This window comes from Diceros bicornis, chromosome 35 (genome assembly GCF_020826845.1).
Source record: "Diceros bicornis minor isolate mBicDic1 chromosome 35, mDicBic1.mat.cur, whole genome shotgun sequence".
Taxonomy (NCBI): Eukaryota; Metazoa; Chordata; class Mammalia; order Perissodactyla; family Rhinocerotidae; genus Diceros; species Diceros bicornis.
Window position 1 is genome coordinate 25,172,603 of NC_080774.1, and position 22,171 is coordinate 25,194,773.

Sequence of the window (22,171 nt, forward strand, 5' to 3'; positions counted from 1 at the left end):
AACTTACCAAATAAAGATTCAATGATATATTAAAATAATCTAATTTGAGGGTACATTTAAGTTATAATAGCTCATGGTTATTTTTAGTATGGAAAAAAATTAGGAAAATGTAAACATGAAAATATGCTTTTATGTACATCAGAACCAAGATGGAATGAGAGGTCGTAAGAAAACGTAGTTGTCTTGTGTTACAAGATAATGTCTGTTAGATTTGTGTGGGTTTTTTTTTTGAGTGGGTAGAAGGATATAAATATGTACATTTGAAAGATTAACATATAAACTTTCAAAATGTGTAGAGTCAACATGTTTCACCCTATCTAGTTTATGCTGCATGTTAACATAGCCTTAATTTTCATAATATGCTTCTGCTAGTATATTCAATAAAAACTGAGAAAAAAATCTTTCTCAGAGGATTAAAAAAATGATGTTCATGGATGGAGTCACTCAGACCATGTCACTTGCCTTTTCAAAGTAATGCGTAAGCACCAGCTGCTGCCAAGATGCTTTTTAAATTGGGCTGTTTTCTGATGTACCAAGGAGGTCTGGTAATTATGCAGGACAATGAATGAAATTAAGGCTATCATGTAGGGCTTGAAGGAGAAAGAAAGCATAAGTGTGTGTTTCGAAGATGACAACAACAGAGCTGTCTTCATTAAATCTTGGCTAACGTGGGGGCCTTCACTGGCGGCTCTGAGCAAGCTACAGTCATGTGTCTTTCCTCCTTTCAGGTGCCTAGGAGAACAGCAGGCAGCTGTGCATGGTGGCAAGAGCTCCGCCCAGCCAGCCGAGAGCAGCAGCGTTGCCATGACTCCCACCTACGTGGACAGCCCACGAAAGGTAAAGGAGGCCCCTCCAGCAGAGAGCTGTCATGTACTCTCAGAGACCCGACGTGGAGGGTAAAATAAATAGCCGTTCGAATCCAGGATTGAATGTGCTGAGCATTTGGATAACTTCTACCCTGAACCCTTTTAAGCATTACTCTCTTTCTTGAGGAACTTTCCTGCTCACAGTTGTAAGGAAGCTAAGTGCTAGATCAATGCAGATATAAAATAGTCAAGCTAAACTATATTGGTCAAGGCCCAGGATCTGGCTTGAGCTTTGAAATTGGCTGTCTGGTCTTCCTTCAGCCACAACTTTGGCTCTCCAGGAGGGAGATAGAGAGCTACTGAAGCAGCTGCTGTGAGAGCCCACTCTTTGATAATGAAATTCCCATCAATTTTCTTAGCTTCTGAGAAATGCAGTCAAACAGGAGCATCCTAGGGGGAAAAAACGAAACCCGAGGCTTTGGGCGTCTATACAAAAAAGCAAGTGCAGTAGAGGAGTAGGGAACCCCTTAGGTCAGGCTTTTTATGTGAAGACCACTAGACTTGGCTCTGTGGACTCCTTCTCCTGGGAAATTCAGAATCTGAGTGATTCCCTGTGAGAATCCCACACATTCTGATGTGGGAGGGGGAGCTGACTGTATGTTCTCTTATCTGGTCTCTATCACTAGGAGATGAAGGAGACTCATCTCTTAGTGATGTATTTTATTTTTCAGAATTGTGGTCAACTTTTATATCCATCTATATATTTCTTTATTTTACTTCCATATCATGAAAATTTTCCTATGTCATTAAATATTTTTCAAAAGCATGGTTTTTAAAAATAACTATATAATATTTCACTATCTGGATAGACTTTGATTTATAACTTACTTTTTTGTTAAAAATGTAGACAGTGTCTGACTTTTCAAAGTAATTTTTGATAATTCTATAAATTTTTATAATTATTCTACAACATAGGATAATTATCACAATTATAAAATCGTAAACAACATCCTTGCACATAGTTACTTGACCACATCTCTGATTATTTCTTTTTTTTTTTAAAGATTTTATTTATTTATTTATTTATTTTCCCCTTAAAGCCCCAGTAGATAGTTGTATGTCATAGCTGCACATCCTTCTAGTTGCTGTATGTGGGACGCGGCCTCAGCATGGCCGGAGAAGCGGTATGTCGGTGCATGCCCGGGATCCGAACCCGGGCCGCCAGCAACGGAGTGCGCGCACTTAACCGCTAAGCCACGGGGCCGGCCCGTGATTATTTCTTTAGGATAAATTGCTAGAATTAGACAACTAGAATGGAGGGATTAAAATCTGAGAGAAAGTGTCAACTGAGGCTAGGCAGCTTGTATAATCTACAGACCGGAGGTCGGCAAACCTAAATAAATAATTTAGGATTTGTGGGCCGAGAGGTGAGATGAAAGCTGTTGTGTAGGTACTTCCATAACCACTTAACATTTTAAAAACCACTCAGCTCACAGGCTATAAAAGACCAGCAACTGGATTTGGCCTGCAGGCTGTATAGTTCGCTGACCCACCTCTAGGCAGTGACTTTAGGTACAGTCCCAAGGATAGTCTGTGCATAAGGAATGATCTGTTGGTCAAGGAAGAGTCTTTTCATCTGTCCTCACTCACATGTACACAAATCTTAGCAGCATTAGCACCTCTGTTTCTGTATGTTCTGGCGGAGAAGGACATGAATGGAACAATGAGAATACATAAGTACCTTTTGTGCTGTCCACTAGCTTTTATCTCAACTCATTGCTGTCTTTGAGGATTAGAAACAGTCCTACGGACAGGACTGAGAAGTAGAGAAATTATAGAGCCACAAGCATCAAGGTTAAAATGTGCCAATGGCCAAAGAGTAGATTGCTGTTTAGAACACTCTCCTGATCTTCCAACTGAACACTAAAATCCACATGGATGGCCATTAGCTGTGTCGGATGTAGATTCCCAAGTAGTTGAGGAGAAGCAAAGCTGTTATGAGATGGCCAAAGTGAAGGGCCCTGGCTGACATACTCAAAAGTGCCAGACAGTGTCTCCGGTTAGCATCTGTCTTGGGATCCTTGGAGGGTTACCTGAATTTGCATCTCCATAGCCACACGTTTCCATGGCTTGTTGTGGAGTTTGCGGCACCTTATGAGAAGTGGCAGCAGTATTGATAAAATGGACACCCAAATATTTCAGTGATTCTATTTTCAGAGTTAAAGACAAATTGTAGCAAAGCAGAGACCTTCAAATGTATCAAGTGCCATTTCTGAATTTCAGTGATAATAAAGCCTAAAAAGTAAAAAGATTTTGAAGGGACAAGAAGACACTTCTTGACCTTAAGAAAGATTGAATTTTTGTTTCAAATACGTGGTAACTGAAACCCTACAAGAACAGGGTGGGGAGGGGAGACAGCTTCAGGAAGCCCCCCTCAATGAATGCATATATGTCTGACATTATAAATGTCTCAGTTTCTTAGTGATTTTGTTATACAACCCATGGAAGAGAAGGTATTGCTGCTTCTGCATCCCTTCTTTGCTCAGAAAATTAAGCAAGAACTTTTCCTGCATTGAATCCTCTTCTTCCATCTGGCTGCCATGTTTAGTAACTGGCGTAAATGAAAGCCTCAAGCCTCTGTGTCTCTCTCCAAGAGGGCTGCTGGTCACCCAGCCTGGTGGGACGCCAGGATGCTCCCACTGAAGCCTCCCCACACCCCCAAACTGCTCTGCGGCCTTTTCCTCTTCCTTGACATAGGTCTCAAGGAAGTTCAGAGCTATGTGGGAGAGTGCAAGCATCCAAGCCAGACTCTGATGAGACCTGAGGGAGCTTGGGTACACCTTCTAACCCAGATGCTTGCTCCCACGTGGACAGGATATTCTGCCCAAGAAGGTGTGAGTTCCTGCTAATGCTTTGCATTTGGATGTTGTCTTCCTGGGTGGATCTCTCTCTCTCTCTCTCTCTCTCTTTTTTTCCATTACCCTCATGTGCCCTTGTTTCTTTCCTTCCCTCCTTGTTTTTCTTTTTATTTTTTTCTTTCATACCCCTCTCCTTCCCCTGATGGTTCTCCACTGGTCCAATTCCGTTCCTTCACTCCCTTGCACCTGCTGCTGCTCCTGCTGCTTCCTCCTCTGACTTCAGGACGGGGCCTTCTTTATGGAGTTTGTCCGCAGCCCGCGCACAGCATCATCTGCCTTCTACCCGCAGGTCAGTCAAACTCCAAGGCTCCGAGGCTCGTGCATGCTTGTTCTGTCAGCAGAAGGCCTCTGCTAGGCTCTGAACAGATGGAATTGGGCTGAAACTGAGTTTGAGGGGCAGTTGAAATTGAATTTGGTCTCAGAGGTCTGCATTCTCATCCGTGTTGTTGGTGGTAGCAAAGGGGGATGGAAGAGGTTAATGTAAGAGAACAAATGATCGCCTCAGTGTTGACTCACATTTTTCCTGTCTCAAATAGTTGCCACTGGTTCTCTGCACATTGCAGCATCTTCCCTATTAGGTGTTTTTGTCCATATAAACATCATGAAATATGCTTACTTAAAGACTGAACACTTATTTTTTTCCTTCCAGTACAACCAGATAAATTTATAACAATGTGGCAGGAAGTGGTGAACAACGGAGCAAACATTTATTAATAGGGATGTGCTTTGTCATAGGCTAATGGTCTGTGACCCTGGGCAGCTCGTCCAGCTCTGGAAATCCCTTAACTCATTTGTCAAGTAAAGGGTTTGGACCAGATCTCCAGGGCCATCCAAGCCTTAAAGAGCTTAAATTACTGTGTGCCACGCACATAGTTTTATGTCATTTTATTCTCACAATATAACCTATGAGTTGAGTAGAAGTGTTATCCCAATTTTACAAATGGAGAAATCGAGGGACAAAAAAAATCCAGGACCAATCGGCTTGACTCGTGGCCACCTTCTCAGTAATTAGCGTTAGTAATTACTGTTCTGACAGGTCCTAGGTGAAGAAAAACTGGGTTCCCTGCCCTTTATCAAGGCCCCTAAGTACATGAAATTGACTAAGTTACAGAGATTTGAAAGAGTTGAGAGGGTTTATGCAGAGCAGGGCAGGCTAAAGAGGATGGGATTTGGGGGGGTTCAAGGGCAAAGGTTAAGGAACCCTTATTTGATAGAAGTCAGAAAACCAACGGTGACTGAGTACCTCCTCTGATAGCGACTGTGCAACGGGCTTTTGCAAACATGATCTTCACAACAGTCTATGAGGTACAGGTATTATCATCCCATTTTCCAGATGAGGAAACTGAGACTTAAAGACGTTACCTGGTCAAAGGGCACACAACTAGGGAGTGGCCAAGCCCCTGCACCATCCTGCCCACTGTGCTGGGAGGAAAAGAGGTCAGTTAACACTGAAGTCTTCCCTTTCTTAGGAGGCTGGAGAGTGCCGCCCCGTCTGTGCAGGTCTTCAGAGATCTGCGCCTGCCTCTTGCCTCTTCCCCGTGAGCTGTGTCACCCTGTGCAAATCCCTGACAGGACCTCTGAGTCCTAATCCAGGAATCTCTGATCTCTGAGTGTGAGAGGCACACTGCATTTTTGGTTTAAAACAGACTCGGGTTAGATTTTTTAACCTTTTACATTCTAACAAAAGACCTTCTTGTGAAAAGTTTTGGGTTTAGATTCGAACTGAACATAAGGAAAGTCAACAGAACTGGAAGAAAAGAATTGTTTTGTAAATCCTATGGTAGTCCACACAGCTTCACATGGTGGAATTCGCTGGTAGAATAAAAGTGGATGAGTTCCCTGCCATTGGAAATAGCAAATAGAGATGAGACATTAGGAGAGACACATGAATAAAGTTTATATTACCCACCAGGTAATATTACCAGGTGTGTTTAAAAAAATGATCTCTACTCATGTCAGATATAGTAAGGGAGCTCTCTATAGTTATACAAAATTAAATTGCACTTAATTTTTTTTATTATATATTGTATTAAAATATACATAACATAAAACTTGCTTTGTTTTCTAACACGCTATGTGGAGAGTGGAGAGGGGTCAGTGGAGTCGGATGGCTCCTTTCAGATCTTGGCTTCAGCACTTTACCAGGGAGCTGCTGTAGGCAGGTTAATTGACCTCCTCATTTGTAAGGAATGAGGAACTCAGTGTCCTCATTTGTAAAAGGAAATAAAGATAACTTCCTTGTAGGATTGTTTTGAGGATTAGAAATAATATAATAGACGTTTTTCAACAAATTTCAAGGGAATGAAATCAAGTGGAGCATATGTGCCATTAAGTTACATGTCAATGATACAAAGATAACTAGAAAAGTCCCTATGTATTTGGAAATTAAGTAACACACTTCTTGTAATGCATGAACCAGGAATAATGTCTGTAAAACAGCTAGCATCGTGCTTGGTGCCTCGTGGCCACACAGTAAATACCAGCTGTGATTAGGATTAGGATTACTCTGATGCCGGGTTTCAATGTCAGTTTTGCACATCTGTTTACAAGTGCCTACTCCCTATTCCTTCTGCCTCTGCTCTCCACCAGGGACAGAAAGTACAAAGAGTGTGTAGTGAGCTCCTTAAGAGAAAGGGGCTACTTACTAAAAGACTGTCGGAGTGTAGGCTCTGGTGTCAGGCTGCCTGCCACCCGTGACTGGTTGTGAGTCTTTCGGCAACTGCAGTAACCTCTCTGAACCTTGGGTTTCTCATCTGTAGAAAGGGACTAATAATTGTGTTCTCCTTATAGGGTTGCTGTGAGAGCGAAATGAGATGAAGCATCTTTGTGGTTAGCTCAGACCCTGGCATATAGTAAATTCTCCATACATGTATCTGTGTGTGGAAGAGGGAGAGAAAAGAGTGGAGGGAGAGGGGGAAGATGGGGGGGGCGACACGCTAGTGAACGAGCTTGATGGGGCCAGTCAGATCTTTTCTCTTGAGTGTGTGTGTAAAAATGGGCCTAGACTAGGTGACTTCTATCCATTTATCTCTTAAATTCTGAGATGACCCTGTTGGACCTTGAAAAGTAAGTCCTCCAGCTCTGGCTGTGTCGCAAAGGTGTTGCCCGTGGTTTTAGTCTCTCAGAACAGCTTTCTGTTCTGAGAAGGGGTTCCTGTTGGCCAAGGGGAAGGGAGGCATCACTCTAGACTCTGATTCTGCTAAGAGAAGGAAGTTCTGTAAAATTAAAACAGACAGCAGTGCCCCGAGGGTTCCAGGTAACAGGGCTGTGCACCAGTTTTGGAGATGGTTCTTTGTGCCATTCATCATTCTAACGATAATGAACGTGTCACTATCTGTCTGATAACCAGAACAGAGTTACACAGTTTTCCTCTCCGTATCCTGCTCTCTGGAAATTGATTTTTGTCATCACAAACTTACATAAGAATTTGGAGGGCATGAGAAACACTTGGTAATGGGATTTTCCTTGGAAGTCAGCCTCATGATATCTTTGGTCTGCAGTTTGGAGCCTGAAGGAACATTATGGTCAAGGAGACAGGCTCCTGCCACATGAGGCCTGAGCCAGTGTTAGGATCTCTTCCCTCCCCCTTCACCCCCCGTCCCCTGACCCCCTCAGCAGTTACTCTCACAAGGAGGCTTGGCTCTCAGCAGCTCAGCCCGGCATTTCTCCTTGGATTAGCTTTGTAAGTGTGTCTGGAGTCGTCTGCTTCTCTCCATCACTTCCATCACCACTGCCACACCCCCCAGTCCAAGAGACTCACCTTGATCCTGTGGTAGCCTCCAGCGTGGTGTCCCTGCTTCCACCATGGCCCTCTCCAGTCTGCTTCCCAGCCTGCATCCAGGGTTTACCTTTTGAAATGAAAATCTGATTGTGTCACCCCTAATTAAACCTTTCCATGGTATATTAGCTCAGGCTGTTATAACAAAATACCGTAGATGGGGGGTGACTTAAACAACACATTTACTGGGGCCAGCGGTTCAGTGTGCTCCACTTTGGCAGCCTGGCTTCGGTTCCCAGGCGTGGACCTACACCACTCATCGGCGGCCATGTTGTGGCGGTGACCCACATACAAAATAGAGGAAGACTGGCACAGATGTTAGCTCAGGGCAAATCTTCCTCAGGAAAAAAAAAAAAAGAGTTATTTCTAATAAGAATACATGTTAAAAAAAAAAAGCTCAACACATTTACTTCTCACAGTTCTGGAGGCTGAGAAGTCCAAGATCAAGGTGCTGGCACATTTAGTTCCTTGTAAAGACTTTCTTCCTGTCTTGCAGTTGGCTGCCTTCTCACTGTGTGCTCACATGACAGAGATAAAGAGCTCTGGTGTCTTTTCCTGTTCTTATAAGGGCACTAATCCCATCATGGGGGCTTCACCCTCGTGACCTCATCTAAACCTAACTTGCCCTCAGAGGCTCTACCTCCGAGTACCATCACGCTGGGTGTTAGGACTTCAACGTGTGAATTTGGGAGACACACATTCAGTCTGTAGCACATGGCTTTAGGATAAAGGCCAAAATCGGTATGATGACCTGAAAGGCCCCACATGATTGAGGCCCTGCCTCTCTTTCCAGTTTCATCTTCTGCCATCCTCTTCTTCACTCTTGCACTCCATCCACATGGGCCTTTTTCCAGACCTCTGTAGACACCGGGTTTCCTGCCGCCATGCCTTGACACGTGCTGTTCCCTCTGGTAGTACCTAGTTAGTTCCTACTCATCTAGTCAAATCCCACGTCATGAACTTGCATAACTCCAGTGCGTCTCCTTTCATCACTTCTCATGGTTCTGCTTTTGCATTTGTATGACTGTGATTTAATTAATGCCTATCTTCCCCACGAAACTCTAAGCTTCGAGAGGGCAGCTGCTGTGTCTGTGTTGCTCACGATTGGTTCTTCAGCACCTAGCCTGGCACTTAGGAGGTGCTCAGTAAGTACTGCCTTGGAGATACTGGTAGGGGAGACAGACACAAAAAAATTTATTTAAACAATGGAGCCTCTTTTTCCCGGTGATAATTTATGCCAACCCCGAACTATAACCCAATAAACATGGCACCATTCTGGCTTAAGTTTATGGTGGGGAGAGGGAGGCTCACAGCCCCGGGCAGTTGCACCCTGTGATGGCCCCAGAGATGCCACCACAGACCCCCAGCATTCTGCAGAATGCACTTTGGGGCCACGGCTGTTAGGGCAATAGTTTTCAGTGTGTTCGTGGGAGCATGGAAGGAGTTTCCATGGGCGTCAGAGGCAATGTGACAGAAAGTGGACTTTTTTACCTTTGATCTGTTTTCTTTCTTTGGAGACACGAATGAACAAAAGGCCCATATTCCCAGGTGCTCAGTTCCCCCAGAGGACCCCAGGGACACACTAATGAACCTTTGCCCTAACTAAACCTTCTGCTGTCAGGTTCCTATCTGAGGTCTATGTACAAGACTTCTGCAAGGAGCATGGCAGTTCACCTGAAGGACGTTCAGTCCCTTCCCAACTCCTGAAAACATGTTCAGCCTTGCTATATTTTTAAATTTTTGGATTGGTTGGAAATATTTAAAAATCAGATTTCACACAAAAATCCAGGTTTCTGTCTTGTGTTGTAAAATAACCTAGACACTGGGCCTGGGTTCCTGCCTGGCCATAGTCCCATGGCCACGGAGCAGCCTGTGGCCTTTCCTTTTTTTGTTGTTAATACTCAGGCTAATATATATCTACGGCCCCTGTACACATTTTTTGTTTGCAGTCTTTGCTCTAGAACAGTGTTGCCCCATAAGACTTTGTGCCATGATGGAAATGTTCTATATCTACACAGTCCAACACAGTAGCCACTAGTCACACATGGCTTCTGAGCATTTGAAAAGTAGCTGATGTGACTGAGGAACTGAATTTTACATTTTATTTTAATTATATTTAAATAGCCACATACAGCTAATAGTTACTGTATTGCATGGCACAGCTCTAAGCATTTAAAATGTTATTGTTCAAGTGCTTATTTAGACTCTAGAATTTCACACTTTTCCTACCCTTGTTTTCTCATACTTTTTCTAACCTTGTTTACTGGATTTTCTCAAAAATGTATTTTATCTTATTATATGTCTATTAATTGGTAGCTTCATCTTTTTGGAGTGATGTGAAATATAAAAATGTAAATTACCATTCAGAATGATGGCTTAGGGTGGACATGTGGAGGAAGTGAAGAAAATTCGGTTCGAGATCGCAAATCCCGAGCGCCTGCTGGTGTAGAGGTGTGCGAAGTGCCGTGGGAGATCCAGGGATGAATACAACTTTATGAACGTTACTGGTTGAATGTCTGTTTTCCCCTCCCCACCCCCAGATGGTAAGCACCATGAGGGTGAGGGGCGGGGAGGTTGATTTGAGATGATATTCTCTCCTTCCCTGATGTTATTCCCAAGCTCTCCAGCTCTAGGAGGTATACGGGATTCTGTCATGAGTCCCTTTACAATGCTTCTAAGTGCCATGAAGGAGCTAGGTGACTGGAAATCAGGAGCACTGCTTAGCCCACTTTGTCTCCAGGTAAGACAAAGTAATGTGTTCTCTCTACCAGCATCAAGGCACGGTTAGAGAGCAGGGCTGGGAGATCTGGCTGCTTCGTGGTGGCGGATTGTCCTTCTGCGTGAGAAAGTGGGGCTCTGACAGGCACACAGGTTGGAGGACCCTTGGGGGTGTCTGATGTGGTTAGTGCTAATCTCAGAGGCATCCCTGGCAGAGCTCCCTCCCTCACCTTCTCCCACAGCTTTGGGCGAGTGGGAAAGTGCGAGAAGACTGGGGACTGGTGTTGCTGATGAGTTTTTGTTTAATTAATTGAACACCAGACTTTATTTGGATTTCACCAGTTTTTCTATTAATGTCCTCTTTCTGTTCCAGGATCCAGTCCAGAGCACCACATTGCGTTTAGTTGTCATGTCTCTCAGTCTCTTCTGCTCTGTGACAGTTTCTCAGTCTTTCCTTGTTTTTTATGACCTTGACTGTCATGAGGAGTCCTGGCCAGATATCCTGTAGAATGTCTCTGAATCTGGCTTGGTTGGATGTTTTTCTTGTGGTTAGAATGGAGTTATGGGTTTTTGAAAAGAATACCTCAGAGGTGAAGTATGCTTCTCATCACATCATATCAGGGAGTACATGGAATCCCCAACACATCACTGGTGACATAAACCTTGCTCACTTGGTGATGTAGTATTTGCCGGCTGTCTTCACTATGAAGTTACTATTTTTCCCTTTTTATAGTCTGTTCTTTAGAAGCAAGTCACTAAATCTAGCCTACTCAAAAGAGGAGGGGGAGATTAAACTGCAGCTCCTGGAAAGGGGAGTATCTATGTAGGTTAAATGGAATCTTTCTGTAAGGAAGATTTTGGACGAGGTTTTTAAAATGAAGAACTGCATCGTAGACCAAGCACCTCCCTCCGCTCGGCGCTTTCCAGGCCTCTGTGTGAGAAGACTGCCATTCTGTCCATCCAGCCTTCCTTGTCTTTTTGTTTACCACTGATCTTATTCCAGAAAGTCAGTTCAGGTGGATTATGGAAATAAAGGCAACCTCCAGAATAAAAATGTGACTAGATGAGGAAATTCAAGGAAAGAAAAAATAAGGTAGGACATAATATGAGGTCATATAAAGTAGCTAGAGTTTTGTGCTAAATTCAGCCCTGAACTTCTTCTTTTTTTTTTTTTTTGTGAGGAAGATCAGCCCTGAGCTAACATCCGTGCTAATCCTCCTCCTTTTGCTGAGGAAGACCAGCTCTGAGCTAACATCTATTGCCAATCCTCCTCCTTTTTTCTTCCCCAAAGCCCCAGTAGATAGCTGCATGTCATGGTTGCACATCCTTCCAGTTGCCGCATGTGGGACGCGGCCTCAGCATGGCCAGAGAAGCAGTGCGTCGGTTCGCGCCCGGGACCCGAACCCAGGCCGCCGGCAGCGGAGCGCGCGCACTTAACTGCTAAGCCACGGGGCTGGCCCCAGCCCTGAACTTGGTAGCCAAAGAAAAGTGGGAAACATCTGTTCCAGGATTCAGAGTGGTCATGGTCATAAGATAAAGATGAACCAGTTGCTCTGGAGAAGCATGACTTTTCCTGGTATTAAAATCTGAGCAGGGCTGGCCCCGTGGCTTAGCGGTTAAGTGCACGTGCTCCGCTACTGGTGGCCAGGGTTCGGATCCTGGGCGCACACCGACGCACCGCTTCTCCGGCCATGCTGAGGCCGCGTCCCACATACAGCAACTGGAAGGATGTGCAACTATGACGTACAACTATCTACTGGGGCTTTGGGGAAAAAGAGGAGGATTGGGAATAGATGTTAGCTCAGAGCCGGTCTTCCTCAGCAAAAAGAGGAGGATTAGCATGGATGTTAGCTCAGGGCTGATCTTCCTCACAAAAAAAAAAAAAAAAGATCTGAACAAAATGCCTTTCCGTGTAGCTTCTTGAAAGATGGACATTGTGTGATATAGAGCAGGGGTCAGGAAACTGAGGCAAATCTGGCCCACCATCTACTTTTGTAAACAAAGGTTGAAACAGATCCACGCCCATTTGTTTACATTGTTGATGGCTGCTTTTGTGCTCATTTGTGCAGAGTTGAGTAGTTGTGACAGGCCATAGAGCCCACAAAGCCTAAAATATTTACTGTCTGGTCCTTTACAGAAATGTTTGCCAGTTTCTGATTTAGAGAATAACTCCTTAACCACATTCCTACTAAAATAAAACTGCAGGAATCATGTAGATTTCTAGTAACATCCCACAGTTTAGGCTGGTGGGGCAACTCTCAGGATGCAGTAGATGAGAGATAACCCCACTATAGGGCTGTCAAAGGCAGCACCTAAGAGCCACTCTTGTGTGCATAAGAGCTGAGACTAGTCCCTCTCAATTAGCTTCTTCTAATTTAATTATATAGTGTAGTACCTGTTCCTAAGTCTTGCTAGTTAGGGGCAGGTGGTAACTGCAAGCTGCCACTTGCGTTTCTCTGTGTATTTATGGTGTCAGCAAAGTCTGTGTGGTCCTTTTTTGCAAATCATTGAGCCTGATGTAGGAGAGCAAATGGTTCTTTCAAAACCGCAGGGGCAGTTTTGTCTCCCAAGTGATGTTTGGTAATATCTGGACACATTTTTATTTGTCACAGCTGGGGTGGGAGACAAAGGTGTCATTGGCATCTAGTGAGTAGAAGTCAGGGATGCTGCTCAACATCCTACAATGCACGGGACAGCTCCCCACAACACTTATCTGTCCCCAAATGACAGTAGTGTTGAGGTTGAGATGCCCTGTTTTAGGAGTGAGTTTTACATCATCTAACAAAATATCTGATAATATAAGGTTCCATTCTGGAACTACTCAAGAACCCCATGTAATCGGGATTAGGAGTCTTAATATTTTTCTGGAAGTACTCTGGAAGCCTTACTATTCTCTCCAGATATTTGCTGTGGGGTACAACTTTTCCGGGTGAGCAGGTCATAATCCTGCTCCAGGACTTAAAGAGAATGAAACAGGTATAAAACACCATTACATGGAGCAAAACCCAGCAGCTACCAGGACAGGGTCGTAGAGGTCCAAAGCAGAGAGAAGGATGGTTTCTGTTTGGGGGCCGGGGTGGAGCGAATCAGGAAACATTTTTTACTGAGGGGGCGGCATTTGAAATCACCCTTTGAGACTGATGAGTTTTTTTTGCCTGTGACGGTGGGGAAGGGCATCCCAGGGTGGTGGAGCACACAGACAGGATTCAACACTCAGGGTTTGATTTGGCTGGAAATGCACTCGTGCGTGAGTGATGGGCGTTATGGCAGGCTCACAGGTTGGGGCTGTGTTGTGCAGGACCCTCAAAGCTCTGCAAATCAGTTCTCAGTTTGGTAGCTCATGGGAAGACTTGAAGGATTTCAGAATAATGGAGCAATGGGATTGGAACTGTCCTTTAGGAAGATGAAAATGGAGGTGGCTCACAGGTAGGGTTTTTGGGGAAGAGGCTGCAGTTAGGAGAGTTGGGAGACCGTTACAGCCCTCTCTGGCGGGAGGAAGTGGAGGCCTGAGCGAGGGTGGTGGAAGGGGCATAACTTGGAGACACATGTGAGTCACAGAGGGGAGGCCAGAGGGCAAGGCCTCTCTTTAGAGGTAAAGCTGGAGAAAGGAGCTATCAGGTGCCCCTGAGATTTGAACCTGGGCAGTTGGAATACTGATTGTACCACTGACAGATACAGGAAGAGAGTATTGGGGTGGAAAGGGGGAGCCATAGTGTGCCTGCTGTGCCTGCTGTGATATTCAGCTGTTTGTCTCTAATTGTGTTCCCTCTCTCCTTCTTCCCAATCTCATACGGAATGATTTTGATCTCTTTACTCTTTCTATGGAGATTTTTCTTTAGTGTAAATCTTGTGATTTGAGTCAGGTGCTGGAGCCATTTCTTTCGTCCTGGGGATCTGCTGTGGACGATGCTTCTTGTTGGCCTTGGTTAGGAGCACAGGAATTCCCATTGCTCTGGTAGAAGGCAGCACAGCGGAGACTAGGTGCGGTCCCTAGACTCCTTTAGCTCTTCCACCAGGGGCCAGGGGGGACGAGGAATGAGAGAGGAGTGGAAAGGACTATGTATGTAAATAGCCTTCAAGAATTTTTTGGTGTTAATTTTTAAATTTCCTACAGGTGTCTGTGGACCAGACAGCCGTCCCGGTGTTGGATGGCACCAGTTTGGGGGTAAGCACAGGCCAATCCGTGGACAGAGGCAACAGCCAGACCTTTGGGAACTCCCAGAATTCAGGGGAACAGGGCTTCCCCTCCACAAACCTCAATGATAGCAGGTAAGATTCAGAACAGCTGAACTCGTGCTCCTGGGTGGTAGGGATGGCCTAACCTCAGAGGCTGCAGAGGCTGGGAATCCAGAGTCCTGGGCCCGCGTTCTGACTGTGCCATGAGTTACATCTGGGAGCCCGGGCCAGTCAGTCCTTACCAGCACCTGTTCAGTGGGGCTAATGATCTGTATCCTGCCTTCACAGGATAGCTAAGAGGTTCCCACAGAGACATAGAAAAGCGTCAAGCATCATGCAGGAGCAGTCTTTGGGAAGGGGACTCAGACTGAGTTCATCCTGTCCATCGTGGCACCTGTGGCGTGATGGTTTGCACTTGATAGCATGCTGTCAGTGTGTGCCACTTGAGGAAATGAACGAAGAGTGAAAGAATTGCTAATTGTGGCCAAACGTGGATATCTCTTGATACCTATTCCTGAGTATCCAGAGGAAAAAGAAGCCGCTTGGACCTCATTTGCTTGAGGAAGTGCCCCAGCTTTCAATGCCATTGTCAAATCCGGAAAACTTCTTTTTTGTTTCCTTCCAAACTGTGTTAGCTTTATAATAATTCTCTCCAGTGTGTTCCTGTTGCCTGACTGTACTGACTGAGCAGGCCTTGGCCAAATAGTGTAAGAATCTTGATTTTTGCACCCCTTCATCCGAGAGCAGAAGATCCTCTGGGGCAGCTTGCCTGGCTGGCCCCTGTCAGCAGTCACTCAGTTTCCTTTATCTCATACATTCTGTGTTGGTTTTACCTGTGTCTCGTGCACTGCAGCTCATTCACTCTGGCCAGTAAAGATGATGATCAGTTCAGAGGCAGAAGCAGGCCTGGGCTTCCCTGTTGTCTCCCCCACGCCTGTATGTCCATCAAGCCTGGCTGACTTGAGCTCTGGCTGTGGAGGAGAGTGGAGCGCTGCCTAGTGCATACCCATAGGAAGGGAGTGCATTCTCTGCTTCCTCATTGCTGACAAGGGTAGAGCAGCAGGTTTTCTTCTGCTTTTGGGAGAAAAGAACTGGGTATATTTATTAGACTGGCCATGAGAAGACCAAAAATGACATGAATCAGGACCAATGACTGAAAATTACAGAGAACAGATTCCATTTCATGATAAAGAACTTACTAGCAATTGGTACTGCCACAGGGAAATGGGCTGCATTAGAGGAGCTGGGTTCTCTGCCATTGAAGATGTTCACATGGATGGGACAGCCTCTCGTCCAGGCTCTTGTACAGAGACTCAGGCATTAGAGGGAGGTTCACTTCAAGGGTCTTTTAAGGTTTTTTTTAAACCTGAGATTCTGAAATGGTCCAGTGAGTCCTGGACCCTCCAAAAATAGTCAGGAAGAGGAGTCCAGGACTGAGGAAAGGGAGAGGTTTTAAGGAGCTTGAGCTTCTGGATAAGCCCCAGATTTGCTATGGTGGGCGGCTGTGTGTGTCCTATGCCCAGTGATCTGGGCTCGGTTGCTGAGTATTAAGCGTGTTTGAGGGACCATCATCATTGAAGAAGAACTCAAGCAGTGGGTGTTGGAGAGATCTGGGCTCTGGGGTCAGGGAGACCTGGATTCAAATCCAGACCCTGACCCTTCCCTGCTCTTTGACCTTCACTAGCTCCTTTAACCTCTCTGAGTTTCACGAGGTTGATGTTATTGTTATTGTATTGAGTATCATTTACCATTTTGGACTTTGTGGGTATCAGTCCTATGCTTGGTATTTACAAACACTAACCCCACAACACCCCCGAAAGACAGGAATAGTATCAACCCTGTTTTTCAGATGAGGAAACTAAGGCCTAGAAAGGCTAGAGGCCCTATAGCTGGTAAGCGATGATACTGGGATTCGGTCTCCTGTGCTCAGAAGCCTAGTGCTCTTTGGTGAGATTAAGTGATGTGACATGTGAAAGGCCTTTGGGGCAAAACTAGAGCAGTCCAGGAGATGTTTTGAAAGTGTTCGGGCCTGAGGCAGTTTATTAAAAGAAGAGATGCTTAGTAAGGGTAAGCAAGTTTGGACACAAAACCACTTTGAATTCTTTTTTTTTTTAAACATATACACTTTGAGAGTAAGAAACCCCAGTGAGATATCCCTGGGATATAGCTGTCCAGAATTTGCTTGAACGCCTTCAGTGTCAGTGTCATCCTGGTCTGCTGCTCTATGAGAAGAGAGTGTTCTGAGATTCACGCTCTCAACCATCTGTGTGCCCGATATTGACTGGATGCTCTGTGTTTCAGCTCTCAGCAGCTGGCGGTAAGCTCCTTGACGTCATCCTCTACCCTCACGGAGATCCTGGAAGCCATGAAGCACCCCTCGTAAGCGGCTAATTGTGTGTACAAGTGCAGTGGTGGGAGGGTGCCACAGGCCCACGCCAGGGCCAGGGCGATGCTCAGGCAGCGTGGCTTGGTGGATTCATAGCTGACTCGACTGCTCACCAGCTCTGAGACCTTGGGCAACTTACTTGACCTCTCTGAGCCTCTGTTACCTTGTTTGTAAAATGGGATAATAGTGGTTAAGCCACAGGGTTGATTTAAGGATTAAATGAAATAATTATGTAAATTACCTAGTATAAAGCCTGACAAGTATAAGTATTCTCTGTGTGTCAGATCCTTTCCTCCTCCCCTTCGCTTTCCTCTGTAACACTTTCCTTTGTCCTGTCATAGGGATTTCTGTGGCTCTAGGAATAGTGTAGAGAAAATGCACTATGGGGATCCCCACTTCGGATATTAAATGCTTTAGTGGGAGTTCCTTCTTTTTCATCTTCTCTTTCTGCTTGTTGCCACCATGCACACACCTCGCCTGCTCCCTGCCTGCTGCGTTGGAACTCAGGACAGGAGTGCAGCTGCTCTCTGAACAGAAGGGCCTCTCACCGTACTGCTTCATCAGTGCAGAGGTGGTGCACTGGCTGGTGAACAACGTTGAGGGCGTCCAGACGCAGGCGATGGCCATTGACATCATGCAGGTGAGACAGCAAGGGCAGGGCCCGCAGAACCGTCTGCTCAGGGCCCCATGAAATCAGAGCCTGTCTCTGAAGCAGCTGCCCTTTCCATTAATAAGATCTGCAGGTTAGGGTGAGGATCTGTTTTTAAAAGTGTGAGGCCCATCTGGGATCATGAAAGAGCAGGTCTTGCTTTGAAAGACACTATACCTTGACTTAAAAATCTGGCAGAATTTATCGTGTGAACTGAAGTGGACAGAATCTGCACTTTTGAATCTCGGAGGAATCTCTGTGAAAGATTCCCAAGGAATGCCCTCCCTTTGACCTCGAGCACCTATTTTCCCCTGGTCAACTCCTGTTCATTCTGGACCGGAGGCTGGATTCAAGGCTCTGCCTCAGGGGCCTTCTGGCACCCTGTACTTTCTCTCTCAGAGCACTTAACACAACGGAGTGAAGATTCTGTCCATATCTCACTTGTCTCCTTAAGGGCAGGGCCACCTCTTATTGTCCATTCCCATATCGCTAGTGCTCAGCATGTTGCTTGGCACATGGTAGGAACTTAGCAACTTGTTGAATTTAATTACACTATTCAGAACTGGAATTAAACTCAAGAGGAGAGAAATGAGAAAGGTCGAGTTGGCTAGGTGGTTCACACCATCCTGTCCACACAGAGGCCCCCACTGGAAGTCAGTACCATTTGCTGACTAGCTGGGTTGTCATCACTGAAATCAGTAACTGTTGTGAATTAGCATGTGATCCTCAGCAGACCCTTAGGGATCTTGATGGGCTGTTTTGTTCTACCTTTGCTAATAATACTCCTGTCTCCCTAAGAATAGTATCTCCTTGTTCATACAGTGGAATGCTACAGCAGCAGTTAAAATGACGGAGCTGGGGGTACACATACCAACTTGGATAAATGGCAGAAGGACCATGTTGAGTGAAAATCCAGTTGACAAAATGATAATAGTATTACGCCCTGTATTTAAAATTTAAAATCTCATGAAAATACCTCAGATTGTTTATCAATAAGTGTCTATATAATAAAATTATTAAAAACATGCACAAGAATAATGTTATACTATTTCTGAAGAGAGAGGAAGAAGAATGGGACATGGGAGAGTCATAGTGATTTTTGTTTTTAAACAAAAGATCTAAAGTCAATATAGCAAAATGTTAAATTTGTTGAAGTTGGATAGTAGTACACATGAATTTTCTTTACAGTTTTCTGTATGTTTGAAATAGTTGATGATATTATAATATGCGTTCACACTTTATGATATAATTTACACTAGGCACAACATTTAACATAGTACAATCGTCGTGGCAATGGGAGTGGAGGGTATGGTCTCCTCAGTGCTCATGTCATTCCCTTGAGTCTAGTGCATAACTGAGGGCTGCAGCTCTAAGATGTCCCACTGCAGGAATTTCAGTGTTTCATTGTCTCTCCTAGAAAATGCTGGAAGACCAGCTCATCACACACGCATCTGGGGAAGCCTGGCGGACCTTCATCTATGGCTTCTATTTCTACAAGATAGTAATGGACAGAGAGCCCGATCGAGGTCAGAGATGAGGCAAATGCTGTTGCCCACGGGGGCAGGTGTTTTTCCTGTGACTTGCCCTTTCACGTGACAGTGCTTCTTGAGCTCCTTGTGTGCCTTTGTATTCTAGGTTGACGGATCTGTCAACTTCCTTGAGCATTTGTACTTAATTTAAGCATAACTGGAGTGACAGGGGTTTCATAAAGCTACAGTATATTCTTGGTGAGAATGGTGTGGATGGAAGATAAAACCTAAAAGAAGCTAAGGGACCTGGTGTGAGGAAATTCCCAGGGGTCATTTTTTGGTAGCTGTGTTTAATGATGGTGCCCCCAACCCAGTGCAGGTGATTGTGAGTGCAACGTGATGGGCTCTAATCTGTAAGTTACTGCACTTTTTACTTACTGGGCCTTCAGAGTCCATTTCTTCCCCCAGGATGACTATCAAGTCCTGGCAAGTTTTCCAAGATATATTTTAAGTATTATTCTTTTTAATGAGAAAAAGTAATCCCCAAGAAGGGAGCAATTTCCAGCATGGTCAGAGCTGGCTCGCATAGCTCTGGAGGCACTCACGCTTCAGACCAGCATCTCCAGTCCACCTAGAGCACACAGGGACCTTGGTTGGAACTGACTCCCATTCTGCAGACAAATGGCTTCTCAGCCTCCAGGTTTAGGGAATACCTCAGATGAAGCCCTCACTGTGCTCTTATCCCAGGAGATGTCGGAAGTGGATCTGTGTAGGTTTTTTTTTCCTTGTAGCCACTAGTGTGTCCATTTCTACCTCTTCTCTTAAATTCTGAGTTTGACCAGTAGATACCTATTTTACCTTCAAGATGAAAAGAAAACCCTGTTACTGTTATATGCTCTGAAATTAAAGGTCTGAAGCTGAGGATAAAATATTTTTTTAATTGAAGTATAAGTCACATAACATAAAATTATGTTTATTTGAAACAACATATGAACAAAACATAAAGTTATGTTTAATTGAAGTATAAGTCACATAACATAAAACATTTTTTGAGTGAACAATTTAGTGGCACTTAGTACATTCACAGTGTTGTGCAACCACCCCCTCTATCTAGTTCCCCACTTTTTCATCACCCTGAAAGGAAACCCCGTACCTATTAGCAGTCACTCCCAAACTCCTGCTCTCCCCCATCCCCTGGCCACCGCCAATCTGCTTTCTGTCTGTAAAGATTGGCCTATTCTGGACACTTCATTTAAGTGGCATCATACAATATGTGGCCTTCTGCATCTGGCTTCTTTTACTTAGCATAATGTTTTCAAGGTTCATCCATGTTGTAGCATCAGTGAAAATAAGCATTTGTGCTGAGGGCTTTTTCTCTCCCCTCTGCTTTTCCCAGTGGCCATGCAGCAGCCCACCACCTGGCACACGACAGCAGTGGACGACTTCGCCAGCTTCCAGCGCAAGTGGTTTGAGGTGGCTTTTGTGGCCGAAGAGCTCTTGCACTCCGAGATTCCCGCCTTCCTCCTGCCCTGGCTGCCCAGCCGGCCAGCCTCCTATGCAAGCAGGCACAGCTCGTTCAGCCGCAGCTTTGGAGGACGGAGCCAGGCAGCTGCACTTTTAGGTAGATGTCCGACCCAGATGGGGCCTGGGGATGTGCTGGTGGGTGGCTGAGGGAGACAGGCAGTCAGCCAAGGGAGCAATGCCACGTGAACCAGGGTTAGAGCTGCTGTGGCTGTCACACTGGTGGCTCTGTTTGTCAGCACTGTGGGCTCCTGCGCTAGCCTCCACTGGCCGAGATCGTTATGTCCCAACCAACCAACTGTATTCACCAGTTCTGAAATCAGGGCACAGTGCTAAACCTGCATGGATAGCAGAGAGGAGACAATGTGGCCGCTCTTCCCAAGAGGCTCTCATGATACAGGAGATGTGAGCTAGTGCTCACTGCTGCTTTAGTTCCTGCCAGAGGCCTTCCTTAGGACTACAGCATCCTAGGATCTCAGAAGAGGAACTCACCTCAAAGGAGCGTGAGTCTTCCCTCTGCCCTTCCTCCCCAGTGTGCTTACCACGTTGAGGGATGTAAACTAGGCCTCTTCCCTCCTTTCCTTGGTTCCTGCAGCCCTAAGATGGGGTGGACACCTGCTTATTGAATGGTGGTGACCTCTGGTAGGAAACGAGACCTCTACTCCCGAGGACTCTCCTCTCAAGGTGGGTTGAGATGTGAGTGTCTTTGGAAAATGCATGCTCTAGGCAAGACATCATGAGATTTATCTCCAAGGCAGGTTGAAGAGATCCTAAAAACTCTCTGGAAGGAAAGAAGCAAATGTAACATAGACCAGACTCCAGTGAAATTCCACCTTCTACTTAGTTCACCTGGAATTGCCCAGCTAATTGGCATTCTTATCTGGCTGGTAGAATAGAAACATTTCCAGATCCTCGGATTCACTTGGATCCAGGTATGGCTTTGGCCTCACCTTACTCCCTCACCGCAGCATGCCCAGTACCGTATGTGAGAAGTGAAGGGGCGTGGAGAGGGCCAAACCGTGCGAAGAGCCGCTCCTCCTCCTTTCCCGCACAGGCACGACTTCCCCTTCTCCCTTATGCTGCATGTCTGACGCTCCACCTCCTTGAAGTCTTTTGGTACAAAGAGGCCACATACTCCCTGTTATCCTGGGATGCTCACTTTCAGCAACCTAAACCACCTAGAGCACCACCAGGGCTTGATACCAAAGGCCTTTGGGCACCTGAAAGAGCACGCAGCCAGCTCATACATTTTATGCCACAGAAAGGCCTAGTAGCCCATTAAAAGCAGCACATAAAAGGGCAGGTACCCTGATGCCAGTGGGAAGCAAAAGCCAGTAGTCCAACAACAAAGGTGGAGTCAGGAAAACCTATTACAAATATCACAAGCTCAAGAACTTGTAAGTGTGGTGTTAGTCATTTCATTTATAGTGCTGGATCACATATGGGAAGCTTCTTGAGAAACAAAGTTTTACACTATTTTCCCCCCTAAATCAAGCTTATTTTTAGTAGTCAAGTTTTAAAACTTGCTTTTTCCTTACAAATAAGAGTTAAGGATTTTTATCTTCTCCAAGGAGCAAGGAGATAAGTCTGAAGAGAGAGTTGAAAGATCAGCATCCCACTCTCTTCAAAGTTACTTTCTGAGACAAAGACAATGTGTTAACTTTAAATAAATATTGGATCATATATGGTAACACTTTATTTTCCTGGGAGCTGAAGGAAGCAAAAAAGATTTCTGAGGAACCCACATAAA

General features: G+C 45.3%; 1 protein-coding gene across 8 annotated transcripts in view; it reads left to right on the forward strand.

The window, feature by feature from the left end:
• Positions 1-22,171, forward strand: part of DEPDC5 (DEP domain containing 5, GATOR1 subcomplex subunit) — a 117,320-nt gene that overhangs the window by 77,401 nt on the left and 17,748 nt on the right. For 2 of the 8 annotated variants that reach the window (XM_058531856.1, XM_058531857.1), the window contains exons 32-38: positions 729-837; positions 3,948-4,013; positions 14,335-14,489; positions 16,698-16,775; positions 17,290-17,422; positions 18,849-18,957; positions 20,297-20,521. In XM_058531856.1, the coding sequence (XP_058387839.1) occupies positions 729-837; positions 3,948-4,013; positions 14,335-14,489; positions 16,698-16,775; positions 17,290-17,422; positions 18,849-18,957; positions 20,297-20,521 (875 nt within the window). Of the gene's footprint in view, positions 1-728; positions 838-3,563; positions 3,919-3,947; positions 4,014-14,334; positions 14,490-16,697; positions 16,777-17,289; positions 17,423-18,848; positions 18,958-20,296; positions 20,522-22,171 lie in introns of those variants that run through there. The other 6 variants (XM_058531858.1, XM_058531859.1, XM_058531860.1 and 3 more) reach the window with 5 other exon arrangements.